Source organism: Ascaphus truei, chromosome 3 (genome assembly GCF_040206685.1).
Source record: "Ascaphus truei isolate aAscTru1 chromosome 3, aAscTru1.hap1, whole genome shotgun sequence".
NCBI lineage: Eukaryota > Metazoa > Chordata > Amphibia > Anura > Ascaphidae > Ascaphus > Ascaphus truei.
The window spans coordinates 226,387,201-226,407,385 of NC_134485.1; the positions used below are offsets into that span (position 1 = coordinate 226,387,201).

The following is a 20,185-nucleotide window of genomic DNA, read 5'->3' on the forward strand; positions in this document are numbered from 1 at the left end:
TAGTTGTCAGTCTTGTTTTTAGATTTTTAGTTCATAGCTTTTAGATTTAGAATGATAATAATATTTTGTGCGACTATTACAAAAGTGATTAATTTTTAAAATGGAACATATTGCGTATGATCCATTTATAATTGTTTTTTAACCAATGTATAACCCTGACGGGGATGGGTAATTTACTTTTTATATTAAAGGATTTGGGCACTTTTGATAGCCAAAATGTTCTAACTAATTTATATGTGTTTATAAATCTACATGGTAAGAATTTTTTATCTAAATGTTCAGGTTCAAGGAGCAAGTACACTTTGAACTATTATCACCAGATGACCAATTCTGACATATGATTAGATGGACCCCATTGGAGGTCTTAAAACCAAAATACCTGTGAATTTTAATTTTAGTAGAATTTGTATAAAATTGTTTAAATGTGTGTGAAGTTTACAAATAAATTTGACAATACTCTGATAAAATTATCTCATTAAATAATCAACAAGTATGTATTTTATTGCAGTCATCTATTAACCCCTGATGGTTAGGGATATTAATTTAAGTATACAAGAATGTTTTAACTTAAACCAATTCTAAAAGGCAAGACAGTGTGATTACAGAACATGAATTATGTAAATCTCGTTGATAAAAAAAAAAAAAACAAAAAAAAAAAAAACAAAAACAAAAAAAAAAAAAACTTTGTAATTAGGGCTTTATTAAACACAGCCCGCCCCAATTAGACTTTGATTACACAGGGGGTTTATAAAACTCAGAGACCCCCTCCACGTCAGAATATGAGCCTGAGGAAGTCGATGATTCGACGAAACGCGTAGCTCTAAAGTTCCTGCTGAATTTGGCCCAACGTGGCTCCCGTAGCCGGATCAACCAGGCAGCCATTGCAGATAAGGAGAAAAAGTTTTGTTTTTTTTCCTCCTGCATCACGGACGCGTGATTGGCAATAACGGCTGCTTAAACTGTATCCTGGACTGCACGAGGAGGCCAGGGGTCCAACCACTATGTATGTATGTGAGTCTTGTTGTACCAATTGCTTTTAAAACTAATAAATGTGTTTTAAACCCCACTGACAACGTGCCTCACTTTCTCTACCTACTCCCCCCCCTACTACCACCACTGGGGAGAGTCCCCATCTGATGCCCAAGACTGGAGTTAGAATCCCACGTTGGTTGCAAACAAAGAAGAGTCTACACTGGGGGGAGATGCAGATGGGTTAATTTAACCCCAAAGTTACCAATTTCCTGCAAGGACTCACACATGGCCGTGTGAGTACAGATATATTTATATATTTATTTCAAAACCCTCTAAACCACCATTACCTGTTGTTGGGAGTGACTGGAATTGCTTAAAGAAACCACATTACCGTGTCCGCTTGCACATGGCCGTGTAAGTGTATTTAATATTTTCACCAACCCCCAGCAATATTGTTGTAACCACATTAATTTTATTGTATTTTATTGTTTTTTATTGTCAAATGTTTTTCTAATCCCACGCTCCCCCATTGCTTGTATGTCTCTATATCTTTAAAAGGGTTCCGGATTAACCCTTCCCTGGGGTTGCAGCAGAGGGGAACTCCATGCTGGCTCAAAGCATCTGTCATAGAGCCGTGGTCTAACTTACTGCCACATTGTAAGCACACCTCATATATTAAGCTTAAGGTAAGCGCCAGGTTTTTTCCTATTGTCTCAATGCTGCTCCTGCACGCTCCGGCCGGGGGTGGGGGGGGACAGTGGACAGGGGGGGTTCCTTAAAATATTCCGGGTCCCTCCTCTCCACTCCCCCTGTATGTTTCTCCACTCCCCCCTCTCTCTCCGCTCCTTCCTCCCCCCCCATGCGCAGCTCCGGTCCCCACCCTACAGTGTCACACACACACACACACACACACACACACACACACACACACACACACACACACACACACACACACACACACACACACACACACACACACACACACACACACACACACACACACACACACACACCACACACAGTGTCACACACACACAGTGACACACAGTGACACACACACACACACACAGTAACACACACACACACACTCACACACAGATATGTCACCTCTCCTTCCGGGCGCTGCCATCTTAGGCACTCGGCGCCGCGAGGCAGCTGCAGGCTGCCTGCCCACTCCCTGTCCCCCCGCCGGGGAGGGAGGGAAGTGAGCGCCGGGGAGGGAGGGAAGTGAGCGCCGGGGAGGGAGGGGAGTGAGCGCCGGGGAGGGAGGTGAGTGAGCGCGTCCGGCGGTTTGTCCATAGGGAGTGCGGTTCGTCCGGCGGTTTGTCCGGCCATGTGCACAGGGGAGTAAGCATGAGCGGTTTGTCTATAGGGAGTGCGGTTCGTCCGGCGGTTTGTCCGGCCATGTGCACAAGGGAGTAAGCATGAGCGGTTTGTCTATAGGGAGTGCGGTTCGTCCGGCGGTTTGAGGGAGTGCGGTTCGTCCGGCGGTTTGTCCGGCCATGTGCACAGGGGAATAAGCATGAGTGTTAGCTACAGGGGAGTAAGCAGTGTGTACACAGGGGTGACAGCATGACTGTGAGTTGTGGGATGACAGTGTGGTCAGTGTGAGTGTGTGGGATAACAGTGAGTGTGTGTGTGTGTGTGTGTGTGTGTGTGTGTGTGTGTGTACGTACACAGGGGTGACAGCATGACTGTGAGTTGTGGGATGACAGTGACTATATGTGTGGGATGACAGTGACTGTGTGTGTTTGTGTACACAGGGGTGTGTGTGTGTGTGTGTGTGTGTGTGTGTGTGTGTGTGTGTGTGTGGACAGGGGTGAGAGTGTGAGATGTAAACTTACCAAGGACTCCGTAGGGGTTCTGTGGGGGTATGCTGTCAGTGCAAGTGTGTGAGAGTGAAGTAGGTGTGTGTCAGTGATGTCACTGTAACTTTTGGCCAATGAGAGTCGTGTGGGAGATGTGTGTCACAGTGGGGCGTACCTCTTGGCCAATGAGATTCGGGGTGGCCACGGACCAATCAGATTCACCGCAGCTAGTACCAACCTTTTGATTTTATATATTAAAATAGATTGTTTATTCTTAAGCTTCCTACAAGCATCCTGTGGGCTTTATTGTCCCTCTCGTAATTTTTCTGGGATGTCCACTGAATGGCCTTTTCAGTTTTGTTTGACCGGCAAAGATTAAGTTTCCCCCTAACTTTTAATTATATGATCAATAAAAGCTGGAGAGTGGGACAATGTGTTCTGAGACTCCAGGGTGGCTAAACGAGAGGTCAATTCTGACATTATCTGTGGCTTAGACCTTTTCCTATATTGTAGGAGTAGATTGTAATAAACAACCCTCTTATAACCGTCTTGTGGGGTTCCTATAATGTCGGCGAGTACGTATATTTGCCTGGAGAGTTTGGGAAGTAAGAGAGACGTCAACTAATAATAGACATTATTCATCAGTATGAATTATGTTGGGAAGAATAAAAAGTGAATTCTATGAACAGTGGGTGTAAATCTCCATACGTTCACCAACCTTAGTTCTTCCATAAACTTATTATAAGTTCTAGTATCCACTGAGTTCACGCTACAGTCCCCACACTACTGGGACCTGAATCTATCAATTGTTCTGTTCATAACTGTATTGAAGTCTCCTCCTACAATAAGGGAATCCTTTTTGGAAATCCTACAGAGAGAACACCTTCTTAAAAAATTGTGCATGTGCTGTGCTAGGTGCATAAATAATGCCTATGGTGAGTACACTAGTACCTATTGTACCTGTAATAAATATATTATCCTATATTATTATAACTATATTATAAACCTATTATCTCTTTAGATTCAGTCCATCTGAAAGGGGAAATTACTATTGATTAAAATTGCTACTCCTCTTTTTAAGTTTTTTATTTGTATGGAAGACGAAGATAAGAAAGCCCGAGTATACTGTTTATTGAAAAAGGTGGGAGTATACAGTAATTATATCCCTGCCTCCTCTTTATAGTTAGACATAGCAAGCCACCGCTTATGTGTACGAATAAAACCTTTCACGTTAGGTGAAACTTTCTTAAGAGGAAGCATTAAAAATGAGGAAGTTTACTAGCGAGTGCCGGAACCTTTTATGAACTTGACCCTTAAGGTCTCTGTAAGAGACATGAGCAGAGGTACAACCAGTAGCTGGATATCTTTTATGTAAATATTGCACCTGAGGAAGGGAGATCCCCAAAACGTTGTGCGTTTGCAACCTACAAATAAAACAGTTTATTATGCTATAATGTCTGGTGTAAGACTTTATTAGAATAGTGAAAAGTTCAGTCCGCGCTCTGGCTCTTTAAACTTGGAGTGTTGGTCCCTCTCAGTTCTCTTGCTGCTTCTGTGTTTATGAGGTGTCTCCCCCACCTCCAAATGTGGTCTCCACCGGAACCCCGATGGTGATACCAATATCAGCAAAACAAGAAAAAACACAAAAGCGCACCAAGATGAGAGATAGATATTGTATTAGCAACAAATAATAAAATTAGTAACTTACATATAAAATTTCTTTAATAATCCCCGATTCTGGTGTCTATCACAGGAGTAGGGCATCACATAGGAAGTATGAAGGGTAATCTCAGTTCTGAGAGATCAGACCCGCGCGCTGGGGCTGTCTCTGTTCACTCTCCTGTCCTCCACGTGTGGTAGCGTGGTGCGGAGTGTAGCGCGCATGTGCAGGAACCGGGGCCTTCAATAGGTGTCCTTAGGATGCCTGTCCGTTTTTGATAGCATAGAAACGATCGGAAATAAGCAGGAACGGTACACTTGAGTGTGTACTGGTGGTGGGTAGTAAAACCGCCAGCCACAACAGTCGCGACTGTACCACACGCTACCACACGTGGAGGACAGGAGAGTGAACAGAGACAGCCCCAGCGCGCGGGTCTGATCTCTCAGAACTGAGATTACCCTTCATACTTCCTATGTGATGCCCTACTCCTGTGATAGACACCAGAATCGGGGATTATTAAAGAAATTTTATATGTAAGTTACTAATTTTATTATTTGTTGCTAATACAATATCTATCTCTCATCTTGGTGCGCTTTTGTGTTTTTTCTTGTTTTATTAGAATAGTGCGGCAAGAAGATATTCAGTTCCAAGTTTTACTACATAGTAAAAGTGGCATCCAAGCCACTCTTCAATTGTCGGCACCTTACAAAGAAAAAGGACACCCAATACAATTATATAAAAGGTGTGCAGTAAGATCAAAAACCTTTATCCTGACTGTGAGGTACAACCAGGGAGACATATTTGGGAAAAAATAAATCCTGGCTTTTATTCGGCCCGTGGCTTTAAGCAATACATTTTAAGGAAGCACACAAATAAATAAACATCCTATCCCTTTGTAAGGACTGCAGGGCTGGGAGGATAAGCCTCTTACCAACCTACTGTATAACCTATAAGTCCATAGAGGTACCTGTAAGCAGGGGGATCTTTCTGTCAGTATCTGGGTTGTGTCCGTTGAGGGGCCACCCTCTGGCGGGTTTGCTGCATCCAGGATGTAGATGGTTTGTTTTCAGGATGTCTTGCTGGAAGCACAGTCCTTCTGTGCTCAACGCAATGTTTCTGTAAGTCTCTTGCTGGCAACACAGTCCCTCTGTGCTCAAGATATCTCCCCTGCAGTTCAAGCAGGAGGCTTTTCTACCTGTCTGATGACCCAGATGGAGACTGGTTAATTGTCTCTAGCTGCAATTAGCCAGCTCCCTGCTGGATTCCTCAGACCAATACAGGATTTCTATTGAAGCCCTATTAGAAAGGGGTTAAAGCCCTTTAACACGCTCTAATAAAATAATGAGCTCACATAGGATTGAGAAAATGTATATCAAAGCAAAAAAAATAAAATAACTTAATACAAAAATAAATAAAATTGGGTAAAGAAAAAATCACAAGAAAAGGCAAATATACAATAATCAAAATGACCCAGGTTTATCCTTGAGGTGTCTTTATCCCAACCCGACACTGGTAAGAATGAGAGAAGGACAAAAAGACACAATGTCAGATGCCTGGACATTCCAGAAAACTGATATCTGGGAGGCATACATCTTATAAACATCAACAATTCCACTCTAATTAATTTGCCAAGCTATCAATAAAGGGATATAAAGCTTGATAGAGGCAAACCAGGAGCGATAGCCAGAAGTGTCTGAAAGTCTCGAAGTCAGAAGGTCTCCCCAGGAGCTGCATAATACCAGGTAAGCTGGTCGAAGCTGTATGAAGCTGGAGCATGTAGTGCCCACAGCATCCACTTCCCAGGGCAGACACTGACCGAGAAGAAGCACAGCTATGGGTGGCCATGAAGTGGAGGCTGCGCTTATCTGGGTCTCTGTCTGCTTCAGTTTCCTCCGTGGATGCCTGTCTGAGAAAGCCACCACCGGAGAGCTCTGGCCCGAACTCACCCTGGACCACGCTGGCCTTAGGGGCTCACTCCCATATATGTCCACTGTTTCCCATGGGAGCAGAGGCCCCACCACTCAATGTGCAGGGCGTTCTCGGCATCTTTGATAGAGATCTACAAGCTCTTCTTCATGCTCATCAGTCTAAATGGGAAGCCCCATCTGTATTTCATGTTATAAATGTACAGGGCCTTCGTGACCGACTAAAGGTTTAAACAGTTCTGCAGTGTTACCTGCGAAATGTCAGGACACAGAAGCAGCGTGGTCCCATCAAGGTCCTACAGTATGAGGGCCGACTTGATCCGGCAAACATTGTGGACTCTTTAGATTTAAAATAATGATAGCGCACAATCACATCTTTTGATATGTTTGCATTGAGAGCGTTCAGCTTCAGCACCCTATGAGCCCTGTATAAAGGAAGTAGGCTTACTGTGATCGCGGGGCTTAGGCTCTGAAACAGCCGAGTAGATATACCAGAGATTCTTCACTGTCTCTGGGATATTCCTAATCCGGATATTGTTCGGTCTAGAGCAGTTGTCATTATCTTCTTGTTGTAAGATCTCATTGATCTGTTTTTTTTTTTACCAGCTTTCATATCGTGAGAGAGATAATTATGGGCCTCTGTGAACTCAGCCATCTTGTTTTCCAGCTCATGAGTTCCCCCTCCGAGCTGAGTCACTTCACACCTCACCTCTCTCAACGGCCAGCGGCGAAATGGCATTGGAAAATTTTCCCACGCTGGTTAAAAGTCCATGGCGAATTGTCCTGTTCCTGCACCGTTAATTTTGTGTTGAAATGATAATCGATGGGCATAGCAAAGCATTATGCTTCTATTCCTCTGTGAATATTCAGATTGAATATCAGCTCAAGGCATCTAAATATTTACATTATGTAAGTAAATTAGATGACTTCTTGAACATGACTCATGACATCTGATGTTATTTCTACAGGCCCTTATTCAATGTGCTAGATGCTACTCTATGCTGGAGATTGTAGTCCCATCCATTTCAATGTAGCTGACCTGTATAATCCAGCACTGAGAAGCAGTTTCACAGCATATTAAATAGGAGCCCGGTGTGAGTGCAAGGTACAGTGCAGAGATGAGTGATGGTATGTGCAAAAGAACAATATCATTATACAGTATCTGATGAATGTGTACAATTTTGCTACTGTAAATAACCCATGAGCATGCACATTTTTGTTGCCATAAAATGTGAATTGCAGACAATTCTGCAAACATTTATCAAAAGACATCCAAAAAATTCAAAATAGAGACATTTGTAAGCTGATCTTCATTAATATAAATACGGTGGTTTTTTATGCTGACAATGAGATTTTCAAAATGTTGTCTGTTTTATTGTGCATTCCAACAATGTCCACTTTGATAGGTTTGCTGGACTTTTTCTCTGCTATTAACAATGGAAACAAATGTTTCTTCTTTTGAGAAGCATTTTTCTGTAAATTTGTTGGAGTAATGCACCACAAGCCACACCATTACATATTATAGTGAAAGACAATGGTAATAAATGATTTTGTCCCAATTTCATACAATTTAGGTGAAAATGGAAAAGGCTGCGGCACTGGGGAAGCTGTTCTGCGCCCCTGTTATGTACCAGAAACACCTTCTCAAAGTACGTCCTCCAGTTCCCTTGGTGTAGTCACAAGCTCAACATATGAAGAATCAATTTCAGGTATGTTCTAACTTTCTTTTACAGCACTGATTGTTCATATTCCATGTGAAAGCATATAATGTATGAGTACATCAAGGAAGACAATAAACATTACATAGAAAGGACTTAATCCATCATGTATGTTGAAAATTCCTTAGCTACAGTACAGTGCTAAAGTTCTTAAAATACATTATGTGAAAGTGCATCAGTTTGCATGCATGAAACTTTTTTTTTTTTAACTTGGTACTATGTTTCTTAAAGTTTTGAGGACTAATTTGTAAAATATTTTTTTTTTTTTTACCTATTTCCTTTAGTCTTCCTCTTTCCAGATTTAATGCACTGAACAATCCGATGATAAAGTGGAGCTGTCAAAGTTTTACAGAGCTTTACCAGCATCCAAGAGAAAATGTATCATTAAAAAGAATCACCAGCAGACCGATAATGAGCTTTTAATTAGTATTATTAAAACAAAATACCACCTTTATCATAGTCACAAGCTCATTTAGGGTTATATTTAATATTTAATGTGATGATGAACTGATGCAAACTTATTTTACTTCTGTTTAAATCATTGTAATGTTGAAAAGCGTCAAAAAGGTGCAAAAGTTTTTATATACTGTACAGTGCTCTAAAAAATAATACTTTCTTTTGTTCAATCCGTAGCATATATCTTTGATAAAGTTTTGTAGAAAATGACAAAATAATGTAATAGAATGAAAGATATCTATGAAGCTAAATAATATTTACATCAAAATTAAACATAAATATGAAATTACTAATTAAAAAAAACAACAACGAAATATAGATATTAGATTAAAATAAGAATAAATGAAATATTCACAACAGCAAAAATAAACAATGTGGATGAAATGAGAAGGAAAAGCTGTTCCATGATCTTTGTGAATCCAGGATGTAGTGTAAAGGTTCTTTATTAACGAAGTTTGTTTAGTCAATAGGTTGCTGGTACACAACAGTAAAACAGTACATTCTTCATCTTTGTTGGCAGTTCAATTTTTTTTAAAGAATTCAGGGCAGCCTTTGGCTAGTTGGAAGCTTCAGGGCCTATATTGGAACTCCCATTTGAGCAGTGATGGTACATAGTTACATAGTAGATGAGGTTGAAATAAATGTCGTTGCCTGTATAAGCCTGAGGTCCAGAAGCCAACACACCATTAAAAAGACACACAACTACCAGTGGTTCCAGTGGTTAAAATGCTTTATTATTTCTATCCTTTAGTAAGTGGGCAGACATATGAGCCAAGCTGAGTTTCATATTACCCACACTTATTGCACAGTGTACACTATCAGTAGCTTCTCTTTTATGGGTGATCCTGCTCCTTCTGGATTTTGGAGGAGAATTGAGTTTGAAATAAGACATACGTCCATCAAGTTCAACTTGCTAAATGTAGAGGACAGATACTTATCCTATATTTGTATTTACAGTATGCTGACAGTATATTGATCCAGAGGAAGGCAACAAAAAAAAACACAGTGAAATAGCATCTAATGATATCTCATAAGGGGAAAAATAAATGCCTTCCTGGCTCCAAATATTAACAATCGTATTATTCCTTGAATCGATATCCTTCCCAGGTTTACTTATTTGGTATATATCCCTGTATACCTTTCCTTTCTAAAAAAGACGTCCAACCTTTTTTTTTTTACAAATCTATTGTATCTCCTATCACAGTCTCCATGGGTAATGAATTCCACATTTTAACTGCCCTTTCTGTAAAAAAACTTTTCCTTTGTTGCTGGTGAAATCTCCTTTCCTCCAACCTTAAGGGATGACTTCTTGTATTGTCCCCGAATATATTTGTACATAGTTATCATATCCTCTCTTAGATGCGTCTTTTCTAATGTAAACAAATCTAATTTAGCTAGCCTCTCCTCATAAATCAGATTATCCATCCCCTTTATTAATTTGGTGGCTCTTCTCTGTATTTGTTCAAGGTCCATAATGTCTTTTTTATGGAGTGGTGCCCAAAACTGTACTCCATAGTTTTAACTTAACCCGAGCCCTTCCTTTCAACTATGTCCCATACTCCTGAGAATACCCCTTTCAAATTCCTAAAAGGTCTATGTATCGCCCATATAAATATCCAGAGCCTGCTGCCCAAACTGGATGAACTAAGGGAATGGTGCCTTACGCATAAACTCAAATTCATCATAGTCACAGAAACATGGATAACTCTTAAAACTCTTGATGCAACTATCGCAATAAAGGGATACTCCATTTTCAGGAAAGATAGGTCAAAAAGTGGAGGATGGGTGTTATTTTTTATATTGCAGACATTTTAAAATGTATTTGCATAACTTGCCGCAAACCTGGTCCCCATTGCAGTTCTGCATTGTTGTAAAAAGTATTGACCATTAAAATTAAAAATGTTGGGTTTCAGAATAAATGAAATGCTGTCTAATAAAAAGTTTTTTGTTCATCCAGTAGACCCTCATGTGTGTCCAGTGCTCTGCCTATTGCTTCATGACCTTGGTCATGGTCAATACTGGTATATAGTGAGGTTACATCACATGTGACCATTGTGTAACTCGGTTTTCATTCCACTTTAGATAGTATATCCAGCACCTCCATAGTATCTCTGAGATAGGATCTCATACCACTCGTATATTGTTGTAGGTAGTGGTCAATGTATTCTGATAGATTTGAAGTAAGAGACCCTATCCCAGACCCTATATTTTACCATTTATGCTGCTAAATTACCCCCCAACCACACCCTCTTTTGAAATCCTAGTTGGCAAAATCTGCCTGCCCTTTTGTAAGACCGTTCTTATTGCTGGCATCTACCGCCCCCCTAAAGCCCCACTACAGTCCCTAACTGATATCACCCAGGGGGCTATTCACTAAGCAGTGAGCCTTTGTGCCCGATTGGGAAATTTGTAATCCCACTATAAAAAATGAAGCCAGACGCGGATTCACTAAATGAAGCGCATTTGGGTAGGTGCGAGCAAAAACAAGCCCGATCGTGCAAGCTGTTTCCCCCCCCCCCCTCCCCGTTAAAGTGCTTAAAAATCTAAAGCACGACAGCTGGTTGAAGATAAAGCAGACTGTAAGAACTGTATGGAGACGCTGCGTCTCCATGCATGGCTCTTACAGGCGATGGTACAGTATACATATACATTTTAATACTAGTGTACAAAAGCAGGGGGTCTCCTGAGCTGAACCGCATTGGTCTCAGCCTCAGGGACCCCCTACTTCAGGGGTGCGCAAACTTCTTCAGCTGTGCCCCCTGCCCAGGAGCCGCAGCGTTTGCGCCCCCCCCCTCTCCCAATGACTTGGCGCAAATAACATAGCGGGTCATGTGACGTCACGTGACCCCGCTGCGTCATTTTACGCACGTTGCCATGGTGTCACATCGCCGAAGACCCGCAGAGAGCAGATAAGTGAGTTACAGAGGCCTCACGCCTCACCCGGCATTTAATTTAAATGGTGTGAGGAGGAGCGCGGGGCCTCTGTAACCGCCCGCCCCCCCTACAAATTATCCCACCCTCACTGGGGGGCACGCACCGCTGCCCTACTCCATGAGATACAGGCCCTGTTATGGGGGTGCCGGTATCCCCTGTGTCATGTGACTGGGGGATTTAAATCCTGCAGGTTGCATCCTTGTGCTTTCTTTTTAAAAAAAAATTCTCCGGCTGAATGCAACTACGATATCGGGAATCAGGAACTCCTGGCCATGAAATTAGCTCTCGAAGAATGGAGACATCTTTTGGAGGGTACCGAAGATCCAATAACTATCCTGACGGATCACAAGAACTTGTTATACATTGATGGAGTACGTCGCCTGGGAGCCTGTCAAGCCAGATGGTCGCTAGATTTAACTTTATAATTTCCTATCTCCCTGGATCCAAAAATGTTACAGATGACACCTTATCTCGTCAGTTCTCTCTGGATGACAAGTCAGAGGATCAGCAAAAGCCCATCCTGTCTCCTAAATGTATTCCTTCAGCCACTTAATTCTGAGCACTGAAAGACATTGTCCGCCAACAAAGCCATATTCCTCCTGGCGTCTCGCCACCTCAGGACCGTCTCTTCACTTCTTTTCTGCACAGTAAGAAAAGTCCTTGAGTGGAGCCATTCTTCCAAATCTGCAGGACACCCTGGCACCAAGAGGACATTGGATCGTATTTCTCGCACATTTTGGTGGCCGGGGATGCAAAAGGACGTCAAAAATTTCATAGCTGCGTGTCCTCCTGTGTCAGGACTAAAACGCCCAGAATCCTTCCCTCGGGTCTTCTTCAACCTCTGCCTGTTCCTGACCGGCCATGGACACACTTGTCCATGGATTTTATTGTTGTTGTCAAGGGTATGAACACGATTCTTGTGGTAGTGGACCGATTCTCTAAACAATCTCACTTCATACCCTTCAAGGGTCTCCCCAATTCTCCCAAACTAGCCGATATCTTCATCAGGGAGATCTTTCGCCTACATGGAGTACCAATGGTAATAGTATCAGACAGAGGCTCTCCGTTCATTTCCTGGTTCTGGTGCTCGTTTTGCCTCCAGCTGGGTATCGCTCTTCATTTTTCCTCAGGATACCACTCACATACTAATGGTCAGACGGAGAGGACCAACCAGTCTCTTGAACAATATTTACGCTGTTTTGTGTTTGACTCTCAAGACGACTGGGCTGAACTCTTACCCTGGGCAGAATTCGCCCATAACAACGCACGTAGTGGTTAAACCTTGGAGCCTCCCTTCTTCGTGAATTACGGATTCAACCCATCTACTCTTCCTCTTGTTCTACCTTCCTCAGGGGTCTCAGCAGCAGATGACAGGTTCAGAGAATTTCAAGACCTTTGGAAAAGGATTCAGGTTATCAGGCAAGAAGTCAATAGGCAGAAGACTCAGGTAGATCGCTACAGTAGACCTGCTCTGGACCTCAAACCTGGCGACAAAGTCTGTCTGTCATACAGGAATATCAGGTTGAAGGTCCCTTCTATGAAATTCACACCCAGATTTTTTGGACCCTTCTCTGTCTCCGAGAGGATCAATCCGGTTGCGTATTGACTCGCTCTCCCTCAAGGCACGGCGTCACACTAGACTATGCTCAGCAATGAGAGTCAGGAACAAGAGGGTATATAAAGGGAGATCCTCCAATGGGAAGCCAGAGCGGAACCAGGAAACCAAATCCCATAGGCTGCTGGTGCACACAGGCGTGCCCTATGATGCAGCCTGATCAGGAAGGGAGGCGGGACTCAGCGCGCCGACCCGCGAGCATCACAGAGGTCAGGGGGCAGAGTCCGGTGCGCAAGACACTCCCACGCTGGTGGGCTGGATGAGCGCAACCGCGGTCGCACTTCGTTTGTAGTGAGCTACGCGTTACAGTCCTGGTGTCTCTGTGTGTCCGCCTCTGTGACCCCGCAAATCAGTCATGCTACTTACAGCTGATGCTGATGTCTGTGCCTCTCTTCTGGAGAAACGTTCGTCCTTCACCTCTGACTGTACAGTGCATCCAAGCTCCACTTTGGCTCCCAGGTTATGGTAGGGCGTTCACACGGGTGAGACAGATCCGGTCCAGTCTCCTGTGCTGCTCTGTCTTGGCATTTCAACACCTCAGCCTCTCCGCTGAGTCATTCGTTGCCTTCAATTGTGGATCACATTCCTGCACGTCACCTAACTGCGGGAAATCCTTGATTGGAGTGTATGCAGAGTGTATGCAGAGTGAGATTGGCAAATAATGACTTTACACACTCTGCCTTCTTTTCAAAGATGTATTGTAGTAAGTAAACCGTTTAAGTATACATTAACACATAGGTAGGCTCTCAAAACCCTACGTGTTTCGTCCTAATGGACTTCATCAGGGGTATAAAGTTGTAATGTTTATACCTTATATTTATACCTGCAGATCTGCTCTGGTTCGTTAATTGCGATATAAGGTATCCAATCAGATTTAAAGTGAGGACCAATGTTAGTACATCAGGGCAAATACTGCACAGGGAGAAATATATCTATACCTATAGCTTCTTTTTAGGATGTTATATACAGTACAATACCATGAACGATTGTATTAATAAATTTATAATAATAAAAATTATAAAATATACTAAATAAGTATTATAAAAATATAATTGATCTTATGCACATTAATCAACAATAATGTTAATAGCATATTCAGCATAGAAGATTATCCATACAATGTAAACAAACATATATTTAAACAGAATATTGAGTTCCACTTAAATACAATCATGACAGCGAAGATTGCAGATGTATGGGAAAAGGACACTTGTTAATTTTGGAGAAAGGCTCCCCAGTCTATATCCACATTGTATCCATACGGGACTAAGGTTTTTAATGTGTGGATCCATTGAGTCTCCAATTTAGAAATTGGTTAACATTGTCTCCTCCCCTCCAGTTAAACTCTAATACATCAATACCGATACATTTAATCCCTGCTGGGTTCTGATTATGACACTCTTTAAAGTGTCTTCAAAAATGGTGCTGCATAAACCCTTTCTGAATATTTGTGATGTGTTCTGTAAATCTTAATTTGCGTCGTCCGACCAATATATTGTTTTGCACACAGGCATTGTATAAGATATACTGCAATTTATACGAATTGAATCACAATTTGTAAAGTTGTTGATTCCTTCTTAGTTTGAGTAGGAGAACCCTTTGACCTGTTTTGCCTCTTGTAGGTTTAGTTTGCACATTTTGCATTTGAGGCATTTATAGAAACTTTTAATGTTGAGAAATGATTTTCATCTTGCATTTTTTGCGACAATGTATCAAGGTCTTTGATCCAAGTTTTTCACCATTTGTGTCACCTTGCAATTTTGGGAGTGATTTAGACAGCATACATATTAAATACAACATACAGATAAATAGATCTCTGCATCCCTGTATATCTTTTTTGTAACTTGTGTTTGCCTTAAAAAAAAATCCAATAGTTCTGAGGTAGCAGAAACTTTTCTGGCTAACAATTTGCGTCAGATGTAAGAAACACTTTCCAACATCTGAGAAAACGCAAGCAGAAAATGGAGCAATGTTTCAAAACAATTATAAATGTGCCCTTGCTTAACCGTTGATACATCTCCCCCATGGTCTGTATTTGTGATACCTTATCTGGGTTTGTGACTTAGCCATAGCAACTATCCCTATGAATTTGAGTATATATAGTGCAACCTTGTCAATAGATGTAGTAGATGAAAACATAGTGTAGAGAGCCTGCCAAACCCTACAAGCCTCTTCTTCAAATGTACTGTCAGTAACTGCAATTGAACTCAAGATTAGAAATAATTATTTGGTTCTAGTCCTGGGCTCACGCACATGTACATGCACAAGAAGAGACAGCTGAGATCAAAGTAATTTCACTGACGGCAAGTTTTTTTTTTCTACATTTATGAAAAGGGTGATGTTCAGCCTCAGAGTGTTTATTGCAAACTAAACAAGCTGTAGAACACAATCTTTGTTATTGCTCATTTTTATTTATCCATTGCTTAAGTCAACTGTGAAATGTTGTAGATAATAGCCCGGGAAGGTGCTTTTTCAGTTAGATTAATGTAATTAATAACATTATCTTATATAAACAGAAATAACTGAGTTTTCCCTTAAGTAAATATTACACAATAATGCAGTGTTATACTGCAGTTGAGAAAATGAGGTAGAGTTGCAAAATAAAGTGAAGTTATAACTTTGTGTTAAGTTGTGGATGCTCTTGATTTAGTTTGAAAGAATCCCTGCTATGTTCCGAAGTGCTGCTCTGCTAAAGAGTTACACTTCTTTTAAATGTATTTTAGATGATGACAATGCAGTAGATAATGAAAGACTGCAGAATGATGGAGAGATTCGGTACCAAAGAACAAAGGATCAATTGGAACTATCATTTTATCCTGAAGAAGACACAGACGAATTGATATTCTTTCAGAAAGTTTTATCTGCAGTTCAAACATGGTTCAGCCTCTTTGGATGGTCCAGTGGATGTAATCCCATCACTATTCCACATTCTCTATGGAGGTAATGCACCACAGTAAAAGATTGTTCTACAACATCATGTACACGGTACGCCAGTTGTACAGTTGTGGGAAATCAAAAGAACAGCACACTTAACATAGTGCCACTACAACCCCATTGCTCTGAAATAAGTTGCAAGGACATATTACATTGATGGGTTTAAATGTATCTGAATTTCCGAGCACAACAAATGCAAACACTAGTAATGTTCTTTATTTCACGTGTATGTGGCACCCATTTAATATCTGCACAGTACTGTATAAGAAGTCAAATACACATCTAGACTTTGTGAAGCACACTGCAGATGCTGAAAAATAATATTACATGTAAACTATTCAATATTAATTGGTGACATGAAATGCCTTAAAATAGTGGTTTTCATCTGCATTTCATTTATATATGACTGATATATTTTCACATTAGGGTATTTTTATGTCTCAAAAAAGTTAGCAAAAAATATATAAATAATATTATTGGAGAAAATAAAGATTGTGTGTTTTTTTTAGTGGTGTGTGCAAAGTTCAGTTGTCTAAATCTCAACGAAAGGTAACAAAACCAATAAATCTTGGCAAGCAGACAAAAACCATTTATGACATGCTGTTCTACCTGAGTGGACAAATGCTGCCTGGAATTACTGCAAGCCAGTCATTGCCTTCTGATCCCACAGAAAGAGTTCTACAGCTCCACTGGCAACATGCTATATTGCTTACTTTCCTCAAGTAAGTTACTAACAATATAATTCATGTTGGTTGCCATTTTCAACAATGTTTTTTTTTACATGCTGTGAATGGAAACTATGATTCGTCTTTATCATGTGTATACGTTTTAAGTAGTACCTATAATATACACATTGTTTATTGGACCTAGCAAACACACATTAGAATAGTGGGAATGACTATATACTGTAATAGATCTATAAGAATACCAGGCCTAAAAAAAAGAACTCCTGCTGCTTCACTGTAGTACTGTATGTTGGGAGGCTTACTGATAGCTGGTGAGGGCTACGTTGGAGAGAAAGGTGATTTTGGAGAGGGTGGTGTAGTCTTTGTGTAGAGAAACAAGCTTCTGGTGTTGTCCCAACTGCTCACGGCTGTGTGCTATGGTGTGCGCGGTGCGAACAAGATAAGGTCCTTTATGGGACTGGCCTCAGTCACTGCTGCCGCGCGCCTGCAGACAGCATGATGACCTTTGCCAAAAGACAAGATTTTTGGCGCAATGGCCGAGATTTGCCACGTCACGGCGGCGGTTCAGCCAATGAGCGTGAACCAGTCGCGTGACGTCTTGGCTGTGCCCACGCCCCCACCCCCTATCTCAATCTCCTGCTCTTCTCCTGACTCGCAACCAGAGACCACAGGTCGCGGCTGAAACTGGTGCACTAACCGCCAGGCGCTCTGATGCGTGCATGCACGCAGTGACTGGGGCCGTAGCCGTAGGGGTAAGTAAAACAGGAAGAATACAGCTGTGAACAGATCACTACAGGTAAGCATGACCATAGGGAGATATAAGGAGAGGCAGAAAAGAGAAAATCATTAAAAAAGAAAATAAGCATCCTGTCATTCATTTAGAATATAATGTTAAACCAGCAGATGGATTTACATAGAGCTACACAGGGATTGACTTAAAATGAAATTCGTCACTTTAGATTGTCTTGTAGAAATGTGTAAGGCAGGAATGCCAGTAAAACTGGAGAAAGAGATCATTAGAACTGAATAATGTGCTACTTAGGCCGATGGTCAAGTGAATGGGCTCTAGGGTGTCTTCCCATGCCAGAAGCCATCTTATTAAATACTACCAGACTTCATCTTAGGTCTGACAAAGATGATACTGATTTCCAATTTTATCTGTATTGTGCAGACATTATTCTTTAACAGTCAGTAAACGTTTTTAATTATATTTTACTTTCAGTTTTCAACAATATTTGGAGTGTATGCTTGTATAATTGTGGTCACTTTTGTTCTTTCTTGTAACATTAAGCTGTCTTGTGCTCTGCTCAGTATCTATTAAGCTTGTAGTTACCCTCAAAAGCAACTCCTATAAATGCATTATGTTGTTAATTATTTAATATATCTGATATTTGTACAATTGTCAAACTTGCTAAAAGTTCACTTTTTTGGGGTCAAGTAGTTAAAAAAAATGATTAAGCAGTGTAGTACAGTAGTTAGTCAGTTCTCTAAGAAAAAACACCTGTAACAAAAAAGATGTCATAAAACACACACACACACACACACACACACACACACACACACACACACACACACACACACACACACACACACACACACACACACACACACACACACACACACACACACACACACACACACGAACAGTTTTCTGCTTGTTATGGAATAAATACAGATTACATGTTTGTGTCGATAGCAATCAATAAGATTTTGAGAAATTAATTAAAGTGGACAAGTTAGCCTACTGTAGTACTCAATGCAAAATCTTGGCTAGATCAATTATAAAAGCTAATTGACATCAATTAAGCAGACGCTACAAGCAATAAACATTTAATGAAGCTTAAATGTATGATAAATTATCTAGGAGACTTTTGGATATAAGAACAGCCTTCTTCACCTGTAAAGACATTTTTGCCTATTCGCCCTTGTCAGTCTAAAATTATAAGAAGACTTCTCCGTGCATATTCTTTTGCATCTGAAACATTACAGTAGTAAAGAACAATTGGCACTTACAGCTGGTTAATGGTTACTATTAATGGATATTAATTTGAGAACTCCCGTTTAAAATCGAAATTTTCAGCACTACTCATAACTAGACATGTTATATTTTTTAAAATGTGTTTACTTAAAAGCTGAGAACAAAGAAACACATTTTAAAGTTCTCAGTCTCAATAATATCATCTGCTAGTCTCCATTAGACATCTTCTCTTCCCCTCAAAACATAATGAGAGTTCTACGGTGTAACCAGGCTGGATTTGAGGTTGCTTTGGAGCTCTTTATTTTTGCGTCTGTTCTTATTTATTCATTTTTATTGCCAGTCTTTGGAATGTAAAGTGTTGTTCCAGTCAGGAGATGGAGGTACTGTACTAAGCATTAGCATCAGTTAGATACATACCCCCATTTAAATATTACACATACTTCTACTGTGATTAACTGAAGCTTTTAATAAATTTTCAGTTAACATCTGAGAAAAAGTTAGACAATGAGCCAACATTTCATGTATCTGTCAGTTAGGTATTTGTATCTCTGAAAAGTGGTATAAATGTGTGGATGGGTGTCAGTGTTTTTGTGCGTTATTTAAAATTGACAATGCTGTTCTAATACATAAATTACTGTCCATTTAACAAGCTTCTGGTGTTTACATTATGTTCTTCATATACTGTAGAAACCAAGGTGCATCGCTTCCTCATGTCAAGCCAGAATACTTGTTTGAACCACTCGACTATGAAAGATGGATACAACTACAGGTAAGGTTATATGCAGCATTTTGAGACAGTTTCTATCAATAAAGACATAACAACACCTACATATAGTATTGTTGAATGAACTTGCCAACAGCCTTTAATAAGTTTCCCTTACAGACTGTAAATTCCATCATGTTTTACTCTCTTACCAGTATATGTTAATGTTGTAATATTTTTCTATGTTCTTTTTATTTGTTATTTACTCCCACTCCCACTGAAATGCATTGTGAAATATGTTGGTGGTGTGTAAAAAATAATAATAAACACAGCAAGCAGATTCTCGTAGCAGGACAATAACAAATTAAAACTGAATAGCTTATTTTAATGTCCAATGTTCACTAATCATAATTTTATCTAATTTTTTTTTTTACCATGTGATCTTTATTCATAGTAACATTATTTTACACTGGGACAGGTGTAGCATTTGAAATAAGTTAATGACCAAGCAAAAGAAAAAAAAACAGAAAATAATCACATACAGTAGCAGCTTTAAACAGGTACCGTAGCATTATAGAGAAAAGTTTTGCTATTGCTGAAAACTGTGTGTGGTTTGGACTTTACATTTTATGTAATTTGACACACATTTCTAGCAGCTGTTAAAACTACCAACTGTTAAGCGTTGCAAATGCAGATAGATTGATGCTTCAGTGTACGAAAATAACAAATTGGTCTTTGAAATAACAAATTATTAGGAAATGTTCATTGACTTTTAATTATTGCTGACAGGAAACCA

General features: G+C 40.4%; 1 protein-coding gene across 5 annotated transcripts in view; it reads left to right on the top strand.

Annotated features, from left to right (window-relative positions):
• The window catches only part of CFAP47 (cilia and flagella associated protein 47), a 663,944-nt gene that overhangs the window by 220,537 nt on the left and 423,222 nt on the right, over positions 1 to 20,185 (top strand). For 4 of the 5 annotated variants that reach the window (XM_075590256.1, XM_075590258.1, XM_075590259.1 and 1 more), the window contains exons 29-32: positions 7,940 to 8,074; positions 15,812 to 16,028; positions 16,532 to 16,744; positions 19,374 to 19,455. In XM_075590256.1, coding sequence (XP_075446371.1) covers positions 7,940 to 8,074; positions 15,812 to 16,028; positions 16,532 to 16,744; positions 19,374 to 19,455 — 647 coding nt within the window. The remainder of the gene's footprint in view (positions 1 to 7,939; positions 8,075 to 15,811; positions 16,029 to 16,531; positions 16,745 to 19,373; positions 19,456 to 20,185) is intronic. The other variant, XM_075590257.1, reaches the window with a different exon arrangement.